The sequence below is a fragment of the Scomber scombrus genome, chromosome 1 (genome assembly GCF_963691925.1).
Source record: "Scomber scombrus chromosome 1, fScoSco1.1, whole genome shotgun sequence".
Classification (NCBI taxonomy): Eukaryota; Metazoa; Chordata; class Actinopteri; order Scombriformes; family Scombridae; genus Scomber; species Scomber scombrus.
In genome coordinates this window covers 18,614,877-18,629,300 of record NC_084970.1, presented here as the reverse complement: position 1 = coordinate 18,629,300, position 14,424 = coordinate 18,614,877, and the positions used below count along the sequence as shown (strand labels likewise).

The following is a 14,424-nucleotide window of genomic DNA, read 5'->3' as shown; positions in this document are numbered from 1 at the left end:
ATAGAACAGAGTTGTCCAACAGTAGTTGTAGCAGTAGTAGTCCAAACCTCTGCTATGTAAAGGGTATTATAAAAACTGCACAGCCACCCCTCAAATATGGTAACATATTTGATAATAATATTAGTCTTTGCCAGACTGAGTGGGTTCAGGATCCGCTATCAAGGGGAGGGGGATTAGTTTCGCAACAGGTCTTATGTACAGTTTCCTTTTGATGCTCACCTCCACTGTACGGATGCGCCCATCTTCACTGGGGATAAGGCGGGTTACCTTCCCAATAGGCCAGAGTCCTCTGGGCAGCTGTGGGTCAATTACCATGACTACATCAGACACTGCTAGATTGATATTGTCCCTTTGCCACTTCTGGCGGGTTTGAAGGCTGGGTTGGGGGGGGGGAGGTCCTGGACGCCCCTAAAGTGGGAGAGGCGCCTGAGGGGGGGCTGGAGGCCCCTGGAGCACTCCAGCTCGAAGGACCATGTAAAAACGTGACTGTTGTTGGTAGCTGGATTGCATATAGCCTCTACATTGGCATATCAGTCAAAATATGAGGACCAGAGAAGTGCCTTTCAACCATTTATTTCTTCCTTCAGTCGGTTGCATTACACAGATGATTTGATTACTAAAAATTAAAGGAGAGAAATTATAAATGAACTAACAGAGGAATAAATCTTATCTCAGAAAATAAGTTACTTCAATACATAAAGAAACAACATAAACTCACTCAAAATAATGCATCCAAGGTTGACAATGGACTGGAAAACTGGCAGCTCCACATCCATGCAGCATGCTCCAGTAGACTAAGGGAAGAGGCCGAGCATAGGCTGATTGAGAGTTTATCACCTCAGGTGAGGCCTGTTAGGTTGAGCCATGTAAGCCCTGCCCACCCAAGCCTTGGCAGGTGGGAGTATGTTGTACAGGTATATTGGTTTTAGTCTCAGAGACTTTGACATTCACTATATGACAGGTACTGTCTTACTGCACACACACACACACACACACACACACACACACACACACACACACACACACACACACACACACACACACACAAACACACACACTTGCATGCACGCATGTAAGCACACAACCTCTGAATGTTCCCTCAGTTTCAGTCATGAAATTCAACCACGAACACATGACACAGTTGCTGAATGGCAGCTCTGCAAGACTAAATGATTCAAATCCTTCTCAGGAAGTCACTATATTACAGACATTACTGGAGCAGGAAGAGGAAGGAGTTTTTTTCTGATTAGTGATTACTGATTTGCATATATTATGTTTTATATTATATATATTATATGTTCGTATTTTACATTGGTGGAGAGAGAGCTGAATGTATTGTAAATAAACGGGATAACAAAAACAAATCATCTGAACAAATCCCTTAAAATTGAAATGTATGACTGACTATGTTTGAAAGCTGCTGTCAACAGTGTGAATTAGATCATAGTGAGGGAACAAGAACAGGACACAGCTATGAAAACTATTATTATAAGTGATAAATCAAATCACATCTAATGTCTTATGGTTCACTGCTATTACTCCACATTATTTTATCATCACAGCTGTCTATTGTCACACCAGCCTATTAACCCCTTAGAGTGCAAAGGTGTGGGTGGAGAAGTATGCCTCTATGTGTGTGTGTGTTTGTGTGTTTAGACTTCAGTAAAATAACAGCAACAATAACTTTGTGCACACATACACACACACACACACACACACACACACACACACACACACACACACACACACACACACACACACACACACACAGTTCAGTGTATACTGAACAGTGGGCCGCCCATTCAACCCTGAACTAAGCTGAGAAACATCACTCAGTATTAGTCAGTAATGCTTCTCTCTTATCAGTTCTCCTCTCCATTTTTTGCAGCGCTTTCATTTTAATGCTTCTTTCAGCTCTGCTCGGTTTGCTTCTCAGTTCTTCTTCGACCTCCTATTGCTCTTCATCACTTGCTAATATTAAACTGTTGTCAGTTTTCTGGTTGAAGGACGAATGTAGAAAGATTTCATTTCTTTTCTGATGTTAGGATTAATTCATACTAAGCCAATATTCAAAGATTTAGTTCATAATACTACTATAATTGGAGAGAGGGATGTTTGTCCGTCCATCTGTCCGTTCACCTTTCGCCAAACCCCCTCCATCCCCTCCAAGGTTTAGGGAGCCAGCCATTGCATATGGCATTTTCTTTCGCATTTCATTTCATTTCATGTCAACTTCAATTTATATTTCAATGTTAAATAAATAGTCTGCAGTTATACTTTTTATTTGGGACTCCGGGCTGGGACTATTTTTTCAGCCTGTGACGTATATGCGTAGAGACACCATACGTAGGGGCTTACGAAGGGAGGAAAAGACCACAACAAAGGAGAGGGTTTGTTTCCACTGCAGGAACTTCACGGTAATTTTACGGGGTTCTGGGTTTTTAAAAATGCAGCTTATTTTTGCGCTTTTTGATTACGTTTCTTTAATGTTTCTGCTGCTGGATAATAACCATTAATCATTTTAAATTGCAAGGCTTTTATCCAATTTACTCTAAACATCCCTACCATTGTTACTATATCTACTGTTTTTAAACCTCCTTTATTAGTAACTTTGACAAATGTGACTTTTTGATATAATGTGTTTTATTTCTCCATATAAAATTGTATATTATGGAGTTTGTTTTCTTAATGTTTTCAGAAGTAACATACAAAGATTGGCATGGATAAACCAATTTCGATATGCCCTCCGCTTTAGATAATATGTTTCGGCCAAAAATTGATATATCTCTTATAAGCCAATGATTTAGGCTTTTTTTTCATAATCTCTAGTTTTTCATGAACATTTTTTTCCTCCCTTAATTTGGCATCTTTAATTAAATTTCATTCCAAAATATTTCACCTCACTTTTTACAGGAATTGACATTATCTCAACATCTCTACAAGGATATAGTGGAAATAGTTCGCATTTGTCCAAATTCAAACTCAAACCAGATGCTTTGGAAAATATGGAAATTACATTTAAAGCTTTTTCTATTACTGATTTATCTTTTAGAAAAAATACTGTATCATCAGCAAACTGACTGATCCAGACAAGTGTCACTATGTGAGTCGTTCCCCGATTTGAGTCACACATGCGCACTTGAGTTCGCAAAGGTCCGCCATATTCCTGCAGTGGAAACGGTTATGTTACAGTAATAGAAATTTATCCACGGTCAAGGACATTTTCAACATGCCTAACAAGAGAAAATCACTGTTGGAAAATACTCGCGATGCCTGTAAATGACCTTTAGTATAAACAGACTATTTCTAAAAATGTGTTATTTTTATGTTTATTTATTCATTTTTTGAGCATTCTTTAAGGCCAGGTTATTATTTCTTTAATTATTACAGACGTTGAATTTGCTGCCTTTATTTTGAAAGCGTCTCACCGTAAAAAAGGGCATCTGGAGTTTATCGTCAGTGTGTCTGTATAGTTAAAAGTGTATCTACCTGACGGGAGGGAAACAGATATTGTTTAATAAGCACCTGGCTGATAAGGGCACAAGGTTTGTGGTCATTTCTTTTCATGTCATGTTTAATGCCTAGCTCAAAGTGTGGTGTCTTTTATAGTTTCATGCAGTTTTATGATTATGTGTTTTGCCTATTAGCATCTTATCGGTCTAGATTAAAGGAGATAAAGCCAGTTATTTCATTGATTTGTTTATAAATGCAAGAAATGTATTTGTGTGTTTTTATATTAGCTTTAAAATATATGGTTAAAACTGCATATTTAACACAAAATGACAGATTAAAAACTTTGATTTCAAGTTAAATATGATTGTACATACAGCCCTCTATTAGAGGTTGTCTTTAGGTTAAAATGGGTTAAAAAGTGATTTTTCTATGATTTTAAGTTTTGTAACAGTTAAAAATACATAATTTCATTTGGGTGAATCTTGTAAGGCTATGATATGATAAGTTCATTGTTATAAAGGAAGATAATTATATTTTATTTTTGTCCTCTTTCGTAGCTCTTACGGTGTGTTCAAGTGTATACAAGGTTCGTGAAAATAAACACTGTGCTGGAAGTAAAATTATTGTTATTGCTTAATTTTTTACGAGAGGCTGCATTCATGTTGGTTACCACTAAACAGCCAAGCTGCAAAGTAAACAATCACTATATCTATAAAGTCTTCACTGAGGTTAAGGTGAAGTTTAGGTTTATAAACAACTTCTTCAGCAGAGAGCCAACAACACAGGTCACCATTTCTGACGATCACAGATTTTGGTGTAACACTGGTTAAAACAAGGGAAAATATATTTTTTCAGACAATACTTGCATCAAATATTACATTTTTCTGAGGTAATGAGTATTCACATTTTCCTTTATCATTACCCATCCTTACCAAGATATAGAAATTATTACTTACATTTTTGTTTTTAACATATGACTGTTTTCATTAGCAAATAGATCATACTTCACAATGTGATTATGCATGTAAAGCCTGACCTTCATATACAAATATACATTCTTCTCACTGCTTTAATCTATGAGCATGTGTCTTTTGGCAAGTAAACGATCTGCCACCCTTCGTCATTTTGCATTTTGGACTTTTTCGTTGTTTTTTGCCCGTTTTGGAGAATCTTTCACAATTTTCACATAACGCCCCCACTGTGCTTGATTTTGCTAATTTTTCATTCAGCCCGCCCCTCTGGCCCCTTTTAGCAAGTTCTATTAACTAAAGCTTAAATGGCTTTTATGTGGCGATGTGTACAAACATCCAAACAGTGTATATTTAAAACTGTAAAGCTACATTATATTTTGTATTTGAAAGATGATCGTTTGTGAACATTGCTGTTCTCTCTGACATGAAGAGTTTGTTGGTAATATCCATATCTCCTTCACACAAAGGCAGTCACACCGTGCTCGTCCAGCACTGTCACTCTGTTAGCTTGCCAATGGGAGCTGCTGTTGTCTGTGTAATTGTAGGAAAATGTTTCATGGACTTCCAGGCTCTGTTGTATGATGTTCCTCCAGGCTACTGTTCCTCCTGCACAGAGTCACTGTGAGGTTGTCATTCTTTTAAACTTTTAAGGCATTGTCAGCACTTAAAGCCTTAGCCACTTTACATCAGGAAACAGCTGAGAGAGAAAAAAGGAGGATCACCGTGTGATCAACAATGCAGATCCCTGAGGTGAGTGAGGGGATAAATGTTCCACGAAAAAAAGTGTCTCTCAAAGGTTCAAATTCTTGTTTCAAACTCAAATTCTGTTTTACTATGTTGAGTAAAAATGTAATAGCTGCTACACAAGAAACTGTGAGTGCTGAAATATAGAGAAGGTCTCCATCTGGTGGGAGGTTAGAGGTACCAGTAATTGGGCAAACAGGGAAAACTAAATTAGTGAGGACAACTGATAGCTGTCCAGTCAGAATGAACACACTTTTTGCAATTTAACATTTTTAATGGGTTGTCACAGTAAGCATGACCACATAAACACAAGAACGGTATTGAAATATGAACTACATGCAGCTAAAATGTCATTTTTGGCAAAAAACAAGCATTGCAGCGACTAGAAAATTCTACATTATGAACATGGTGAAGACTATTTACTGATAAACATGCATTGAGCTACAAAAAAGCTGCAGCTCAATAATGCTGCATTGTCTATAATGTAATATTGCACTCAAGTGGACAACTCATGTCACTGCAGAAGACGACCGTGAAGAAACTGTATCCCATACAAACACCAACCATTCAACAGTCGGCACAGTGTAATTTTGTCAAATTATTCAGCAATTAAAAACACCACATTCACAGTTTTGCTGTGCAGGATGTTTAAATAACCAAATGGAGGAGTGTCAGTTTCATCTATTGGAGGAGGACAAGGGAGGACTGACCATTTGCTCTGAGCCTGCCTTCAGCATAATCTTCCTTTCTTCACTTTATGACACTCGTCAAATGTCTCAGGGTGTTGAGGATGTGACTGCTGCTCCTTTATCATCGTCATCATTGTTTACTGAGTTTGGGTCTAGGGTAGGGATGTCCCGATCCGATATTTGGATCGGATCGGCCGCCGACATTAGCAGAAAATGCATATCAATATCGGATCGGCCTGCACGGGAAAATCCCGATCCGGAGTCCCGATCCAGTTTGTTTTCAAAACTCCGGTCCGTGTTAGGTAATCCATTCAAGTTTTTTTCAGCTTTTCCCCCCAAATCCGGTCCGCGTTTTTCAGCACACCTAGCGACCTGTCCAGCATCCCACTATTTATTTTCTACTCAGCTTTTTTGTGTGTTTTGCTTTTTTTATACAGTTTACAATATTGTTTGCACTGATGGCTTTTTAAGCCTTGGTTTACACTCTTGTTGTTCAAGAGCAGAGCATTGATGCCAATTCAGTTTGTGTGGTTAATTGACTATTTATTATTTTGTCTATTTTGTGTTTATTTAACCCTGTTAAGAATAAACAGGTCAGCTTCTCATTACCAACCATTGTGGATTATTCTAACTAACCTAATTAAGTTGGCTAGTTGTTCTTAAGAGTAAAACCCTTTTCAACATGAGTATAACAACAAAATAAGTAAATATCTTTAATCTTTAATACATGCTTGGATCGGCCGGTATCGGTATCGGCCGATGCTAAAAGCTACAATATCGGTATCGGATCGGAAGTGCAAAAAGCTGGATCGGGACATCCCTAGTCTAGGGTGAGTTCACAGGAAATTTAAGATACATTTTGCCCAATTTTATATATTTTTTCATGCTCAGAGAAAAGTCTGCCACAATAACAAACCAACAACCATACATCCGCCTCCCTTTTTTTATGGGTTACAATTTGTGTATAAGCTTAAAGGACACCTTTATCTTATTGGTGACGAGATATCTGCAAGGCCATTGAATATCACTGACTAAAAATTTCAAGTAGGTGGTGCATGTGGAATAGAAATACTAACTATATTGTTGAAATGAGGAACATAGCTCTATTATTATTTTTAGATGGTACAGAACAGATTCTACCACAAGGAGTGTCAACGGGTTGATATAATGAGATATTATTAGGATATGTAGAGCCACAGCCACAGAACTATTTGACACTGCAAATGTTTTTTTTTCTTTTGAAACTTTTGGCAGACAAGCGTCTTCATAAAGCAATTTTTATTCTGGGAGATCTTTATCTTACAAGCAAACCAATTTCAAAGTCTTCACCCCAAAAAGCTAGGAACAGCCTTTTTCCTATAAAAAAAGACACTATTAAAAACAGTATGATTTGGTATAAAAGGTCACCATTGTTTCAAATACAATAACGTTGAGGGTTGTGCTATAATTTTCCATGACATCAAAGCTTGATTCTGAAATCATCTTAATGCCTTTTATTTTCTTTTTGTTGTGTGTTTTATGTTATTATTATTATTAGTCTGCCCCTTTTGGAAACAGCAATGGAATACACAGGCAAACATCACATCACGCATACAGTCTATACAGTTCAGAAGTCAGTTACACATATGGTGTCATAAAAAATTACATAATAAATGGGTTAATAAAAAAACATAATTAAAATAAAGGTAAATAAAAGAATAAATTAATAAAAATGTGGGGATTCATGTATATTTTATTCACAGTGTTTCGTAGTGGTTTATTAATTAATTGCTTTTTGATTATCTACTAGCTTGACTGACTTAAATAAAGAGTTCAATTCTAGGAGGAAAGGTGCAATTTTGGAGAATCTGTGTTTATGAATACACATTTTGGCATAAAGAATGACAAAAGTAATAAGATATTCTGCAGCATTATTCTCTGAGTTATAATAGCACATTACATATTTGAGGTCAAAAGAGTATGAGAGCTTCAGAGAAGTTGGATTGTTTTGGATATTTCACATTTAAAGAACAGGTGTGAGATCGTTTCTGTATGATGTTTACAAAAAGTGCAACAAACATCAATGGTCATGAACTCACCAATCAGAAAATGTGATTAGTCTGCCCCACTGTTACTGTACATCGTGCTCTGACGTCAGCGCGTACCTGCAGCGTGCCGCCGTAGCCGTGCCTGCCCTTCACGTCCGTCCACATCCCGCTCGGCTCGACTCCCAGCAGCAGCAACGATGGCCCTGCTCAAGTCCAACAAGGTGTTTCTCTGTCTGGGGAACATCACTCCATCCCTCGGAACTCTGTCCTGCCGGAACAGGTACACTGAGAGGATACTCATACCTAACTGATACAGATTGAGATTATAGATAAGATATATGCCGTTGTCGCGGTAACGTGCCGGTGAAACAGTTTCTTACAGGTATCTTTATCTTTACTAGCAGCTCTTTCAAGGGTAACATCTACGGCTCAGTCAGACATCAAATATATATGTTTAGGCTTTGTTACTCTTAACAGTGGTTCACCTGTATTAGCAGGCTAGCTAACACACACAGGGGTCAAATGGTCTTAATAGGCCTCAATATGTTGCCTGTGGTTCACCTTCTTTCATGCTCACATTTAGGTTTCTCTCGACATTTTTATGAGTCGATGACCCCGCAGGGCAGCACCTGTTGTGGCAAACATTCCTCTCTGATGTGAAGTTAGCTGACCTTAGACATTCGTGTTGCAGTACTTCATTAATGCGTGCTGCTGATGAAAGTCACGTTGGTGAGTCACCAGCACAAGTCAACTGTGCCTTTTAGAGATGAACGGTGAAGATGGATGTTGTACGTTATGAATAACTTAATTATACAAAATAATGTCGTCTATCTTGACTATACATTTGCTCAGTTTTAATGGTTTAAAGGCAACTTTATGAATCAATTCCCCAATATCGCTTCCGTGGTTAAATCCCAGGCGCAGTTTGAGCCAAGCGACTTGTCGTAGCTTGTGAAGTCGTGCGATCTGATTGGCTGTTGTCGCCCAGCCCTGATCCCTGATTGGCTCATTTCTAGCGGCGCAGCTCAGACCGCTGGTGTCCTTTCAGGCTGTAGTTGGAGGGCAAACTCGTCTAATTGCGCAGATTAGCCCGTTTTGTTTTAAATATTTGATCGTGTTGCTTCGGTAGCTCGTAGAGCAGAGTTATCAGAGAGCTGCTGCTTCAGTCTCTCTGCAAGTGTCACGTTAGGTTTCGTTTCGCTAGCTTGTGCTAGCGTGTTTCTGTCTGTGTGGGTGTGTTAAAGACGCCTGGAGGCTGGTTAAACCCACTTTCACGTTTGTGAAAACTTTCATGTTGCTTATTAAAACGCAAAAAGGGCGATTTCACTGCGACTTTTTCCACCCAGACCACATTTAGACCAGGCCTAGATGATGAGTCGTTGGACTCGCTTTGGTAATCCAGTCCAGCTCTGACAAGTCTAAGTATAGCGTTTTTTCATCTGGACCTGGTCTAATATGGTCTGGATGGGTGGGGGGGACAATGAAATATCCCCTTTTTCAGTTATTCATAAAAGGAATAAAGGTTTCACAGATCTGAAAGTGTGTGTGAATGAGTCTCTTTGTTAATCTAATCCAGGTTTGACAAATCTAAGCACAGTGGTTTTGATCTGGGCCTAATCTAATGTGGTCTGGAGGGAGAAATATCAGTAAAATGACCCTTGTTTATCTTTTTTCAGAAACAAAATAAAGGCTTCTCAAATCTGAAATTGTGTTTTAAACAGTGTTGAATGTCGTTTTGCCATGATGCAACATTTACCGTAACTTTCCCTCTAAATCTGAACTGGAAAATAACTTCAATATCGTTATCTGATTTTTTTTTTTTTACAATGACTTGTAGTTGGACCTTTGTAGAAAACATCAGATGTTATTATCAACAGCAGAAAGAACATCCTTGGGGGCCTTTGATCTATTGATTCCTGATAGCTTGTCAGTCACTGGATGTTTATATAAACTCTGAAGTTCAGCTGTTCAAAGGTTCTTGTGCATGCACTTTGCAGGCCCAGATATGTTGTTTGTTGCTGAGACAATAAAGACATCCTGGCCTCAGTAGTCAGAGCTTATCTCTGCCCACTGTTTGACAGAATCAACCTCAAATTATATTAAAGCTACAATTGCAAGACTGAACTCAGCACATAAGCTAATAATATTTAAATCATCACGTGTTAAACATATAATCTTTATCAGTATTTTATATTATGAGTAGGAGACTGGACACTGTTGCCCTTTGCAAAGCATTCAGTCCTAAATTTAGCTACAAAGTAGAGGAAACTTGAGACAATGTGTGAGCAGTAGGGCAGCGAGTGTCACAGTTTCACCCGTTTATCAAGCAGATTAGTGACAAAATGTACTCGATGTAATAATATAAAAGAGAAGAAAAGATTCCAGCTGTTATTTTAGGAGTAATTCACTGTAACATAGTAGACAAACAGCCCGTAGTAATGAATCCAACAGCGCATTCACAATGTATCTGCTGGAGCTGCCGTTAGAGCCTGACCTACATATTGTATGTTATGGGCTGATATTGGCCTATAACATCAGTATCGGCGTATATGTTGTCCAGTATGTGCATATTTTTAAAAGTATTTTATGTACATTTGATCTTTAAAAAAACCCCAAAGAATTAAAGTTTAATCCAGTATTGGTTGGGCTCTGTAGTTCTCAGTTTGTAGTAAGATTTTAATATATTAATATAAAAATCCAATATCTTAATATAAACATTTTAATATAAAAAAATCAAATATCTTATATTTATTAATATATCTTAAGTGTATTTTATTTTTCGTGTCTCTCTGAATCAAACCCTTAGGAAGACTCTACCTGAAACATCTGAGCAGACTGTTTCTTCTGCATTAGAAAGACCAGAAGTGTAAACTTGATCCAGTATATTGGATAAAGTCAGAGATATAATTTAGCGTTTTACTGTCCAGCTTTAAAAATATATTTTGTGTAGACTTTTTAGTGTGTGATGTTTCTTTCTCTGTGTAGGCATGCTTATATTTATTTATGGTATGTTGTACGTAGCAAGTGAACTTAATCCATTTACACAGTCTACACTGCTGATATGTGCCTGATTAGCACTGAGGTCAAGAGGTCAGGGTGCATGCACCTCTTTACATTTAATATACTGGTTAAATCAGCTGCTGCTGCTTTTAAAGCTTAGTCTTTTACTCTTTGTCACTTTTGTTTCATTGTGCGGGCATATTCTTTTTCTTATTACAATGAATAATTATATTTTCACCTATCAGTATTTTCTCAAAAATGTAGTAGTTGATTTCTTCATTTTAGCATTTTCTAAAAAGTGAATGATGAAGAATGAATAAATTCATTTAGTCTTCGAGTGCTGACAACACAAGGTGGTTTAAACTAATGATTAATCGTTCAGCAGTAATTTGTGATACGACACAAATGTGAATAAAATTAACAGAAATAAAGAAGAAATTAAAAAGGCCAGATCTATTTAAGTAAAAACAAAGATTGCTTGTTAAATAATTTGTTCTCATTTATAATCATATGTTTCTTACTATAGAGTACGATATTTGGTGTTTAATGGTGGGAGTAGTGACTGAGTGAATAAGAGGAGTGATTTTACAAACTGTTGTAGTTGGTAGATTATCGGTTACTCTTGTTTTTGGACTCTGGACCTTCTGAATGGATTATAATGTTTGTTTCATGAAAAGTGTTGCCCACTGAGCATTGATCATGTGTCTCTACGTCAATGTGGTATCCTTAGGTCACATGATTAGTTAAGCTCGAACATTAGGTCCACAGCATGTTACGGACACACAGCTAAGACGGCCATTACATCAGTGTGACCAGTGTCACGTAAGGCCATGAAAAGTTAAGAAGCACATTTCACGACCTTGTGAGGATAAAGTAACGTTCCTGTAACTGTTGTTTTTCACAGATGAACTCTTAGTCAATGTTAGTGGTCCCATTAAAAGTCTCTACTCACCTGCTTTGGTGTCTTTGCAGCTCATGGTGGGGCGGAGTGCAGATGGGTCCCCCCGATCCCATCCTGGGGGTGACTGAGGCCTTCAAGAGGGATACCAACCCCAAGAAGATGAACCTGGGGGTGGGAGCCTACAGGGATGACCAGGGCAAGCCCTACGTGCTCGACTGTGTCCGCAAGGTAGAGCTGCACCCAAGTCTGTGTTTTTCTAATGTCACACACACATGTTCAACAGTTACTCTTCACCTGAGGGAAGAAAACAGTCATATCATCTCATTATAATTTCCAATATGTAACTGAAAGCTAACGATTGACTTACATCATTATTCTGTGAGGGGCACTAAGGAGTTGACACGGTTTAAATTTTCACAGGGTGTCCAAAGGGTTAAAAGGTTGTTGCTGGTTTGGATCTTTCTCATTGGAGCAATACTGCTTTGTCATGCGGAGCTCAGCTCCTTTAGCACTGTGGAACATCAGCATTTTGGGTGTTTAACACACATGTCAATAATTAGGAGAATTTCTCCTGAATCACCATGAGAAAGTGTGTCTGTGTTTTCTTTGTAACACAGTTAACACATAGTTTGGCCCGATAAGTAAAATACTATGGTTCTGTCTTATCCCTGTCGATATTCACATCTCCCCTCTAGGCTGAGTCTTTGATTGCAGCCAAACATCTGGATAAGGAGTATCTTCCCATTGGTGGTTTGGGGGACTTTTCCAAGGCCTGTGCCCAACTCGCACTTGGTGCTGATAATGAGGTCTTGAAGAGCAGCAGGGTAAGCTGTGGGGTGTTTGTCAATACAGCCGAAAGAAAATCCTGAGGTGTTTTAAGTGAAAATGGGTTCAGCATTTCTCATCTCCCAACAGAGCATCACCGTCCAGACCATCTCAGGAACAGGATCTCTGCGCATTGGAGCCAACTTTCTGGTGAGGTCCTCTTTTATTGATCACTCAGCACCAATGAATATTAAGGTTAGGCTGCCTTTTCTCATCGTGCCTTTTCTCTGGCGCAGTCTCGATTCCATGGTGGTCCTCTTGACGTGTACCTGCCCAAACCCTCCTGGGGCAACCACACCCCCATTTTCAGAGACGCTGGCATGCAGCTCAAAGCGTACAGATACTACGAGCCCGCCACCTGTGGCTTTGACTTCAAAGGAGCTCTCGAGGACATCTCTGTAAGACATGAGTGAGGACTAGCTGGGGTGGGCCGAGTGAGAAAGACTATAAGAACAGTTTTCAAACGTTATTGCCCAAAGGTTGACCTGTCAGAAGGGTCTGATCATATGATCCCTGAGAGTTTAGTTTGGCATGTATTTGTATTTCCATTTAGAACACAACTAGAGTATTTTAATGTTTTTCATAGAATTGTGGTTAGTTTCAAGTTTATTTAGGAACTGAGGTGTTGACCACTGACGACTTTCAACAATTCTAACTGTTTGGTGGTGAATTTATATGTAAAATCCACTACTTTTGCCTCCATTATTGTTAATAACCAGTTTTGAATGTACGTTGGTGGCTAGGAAGACCCAAATTAATTATATTAGAGTCATCATGTTCAGAGGAATGTATTATTTGTTAATAAAGTATAAGGTTAGCGTCAGTAATGTTATTGTGTGTATGCCAGTTAGAACATTATTAACCAAGAGAGGCTGCAATACTCAATATAATGACCTAAATGCAGTTTGATTAACTAAAACTTGTTTATCACTGTCACAGAAAATCCCAGAGCAGAGTGTGATCTTGTTGCATGCTTGCGCTCACAACCCCACTGGTGTAGACCCCAGACCCGAGCAGTGGAAAGAGATTGCTGACATTGTGAAGGTGAGTGTTCATCATCCCAATAAAGGTGTGTGACATGTTTGCAGCTTCATTTTGTTAAAATGTCAGTACACTTTTTGTCTTTATCTCAACATTAGAAAGTATGGTCTCTGTCTGCTTCTCTCTCCCGTGTCCACCCTCCGTTTTTCCTCACCTTGTAGAAAAGGAACCTGCTCGTGTTCTTCGACATGGCTTACCAGGGCTTCGCCAGCGGAGACATTGATCGTGATGCCTGGGCTGTGCGCTACTTCATCGAACAGGGCCACAACATCGTGCTCTCCCAGTCCTTTGCAAAGAACATGGGTCTCTATGGTCAGTCACAATGCAGTGCAGCCATTTCTTAAATAATAAAGATGACATGCCAACGACAGCACAGATATGAATAAAAATATATAAATCCCCTTTTAGACTTAATTACTACTCTACAAACATTGTAGTTTGAGATTAAAGTATTCAGGACCCGGTATGACTGATAAAGTGAAGCCTGTGTTTTACCACCACCCAGTGGTGAAGCCTAATATGTGAACATGTCTTGCTTAAATATGCATTCATTATTTTAAAGCACTGAATATAATTGTACTAAAATGACCAATTAGTTGGTGTGCACAGCTACTCATACTACTGTGGAGTTGATTTAATATATTATAAATCTTAAAAAACTTAAAGCTGTTATGGTACCAGTACATAGTCATAAAGGAATGAGTGTTTTTGCCCAGAAAGTGGGTTGTTTTGCAAGAAGGACAAAATGTTTTGAAATGTGTTTGAAAACAGAC

The 14,424-nt window shown here is 38.5% G+C and overlaps 1 protein-coding gene across 2 annotated transcripts in view; it reads left to right on the top strand.

Moving 5' to 3' along the window:
* Positions 1 to 14,424, top strand: part of got2b (glutamic-oxaloacetic transaminase 2b, mitochondrial) — a 67,315-nt gene that overhangs the window by 50,019 nt on the left and 2,872 nt on the right. The window contains exons 2-8 of one of the 2 annotated variants that reach the window (XM_062422188.1): positions 8,071 to 8,164; positions 11,857 to 12,013; positions 12,481 to 12,609; positions 12,701 to 12,760; positions 12,847 to 13,008; positions 13,550 to 13,654; positions 13,813 to 13,963. In XM_062422188.1, the coding sequence (XP_062278172.1) occupies positions 8,082 to 8,164; positions 11,857 to 12,013; positions 12,481 to 12,609; positions 12,701 to 12,760; positions 12,847 to 13,008; positions 13,550 to 13,654; positions 13,813 to 13,963 (847 nt within the window). In that variant the 5' untranslated portion in view covers positions 8,071 to 8,081. Of the gene's footprint in view, positions 1 to 8,014; positions 8,165 to 11,856; positions 12,014 to 12,480; positions 12,610 to 12,700; positions 12,761 to 12,846; positions 13,009 to 13,549; positions 13,655 to 13,812; positions 13,964 to 14,424 lie in introns of those variants that run through there. The other variant, XM_062422181.1, reaches the window with a different exon arrangement.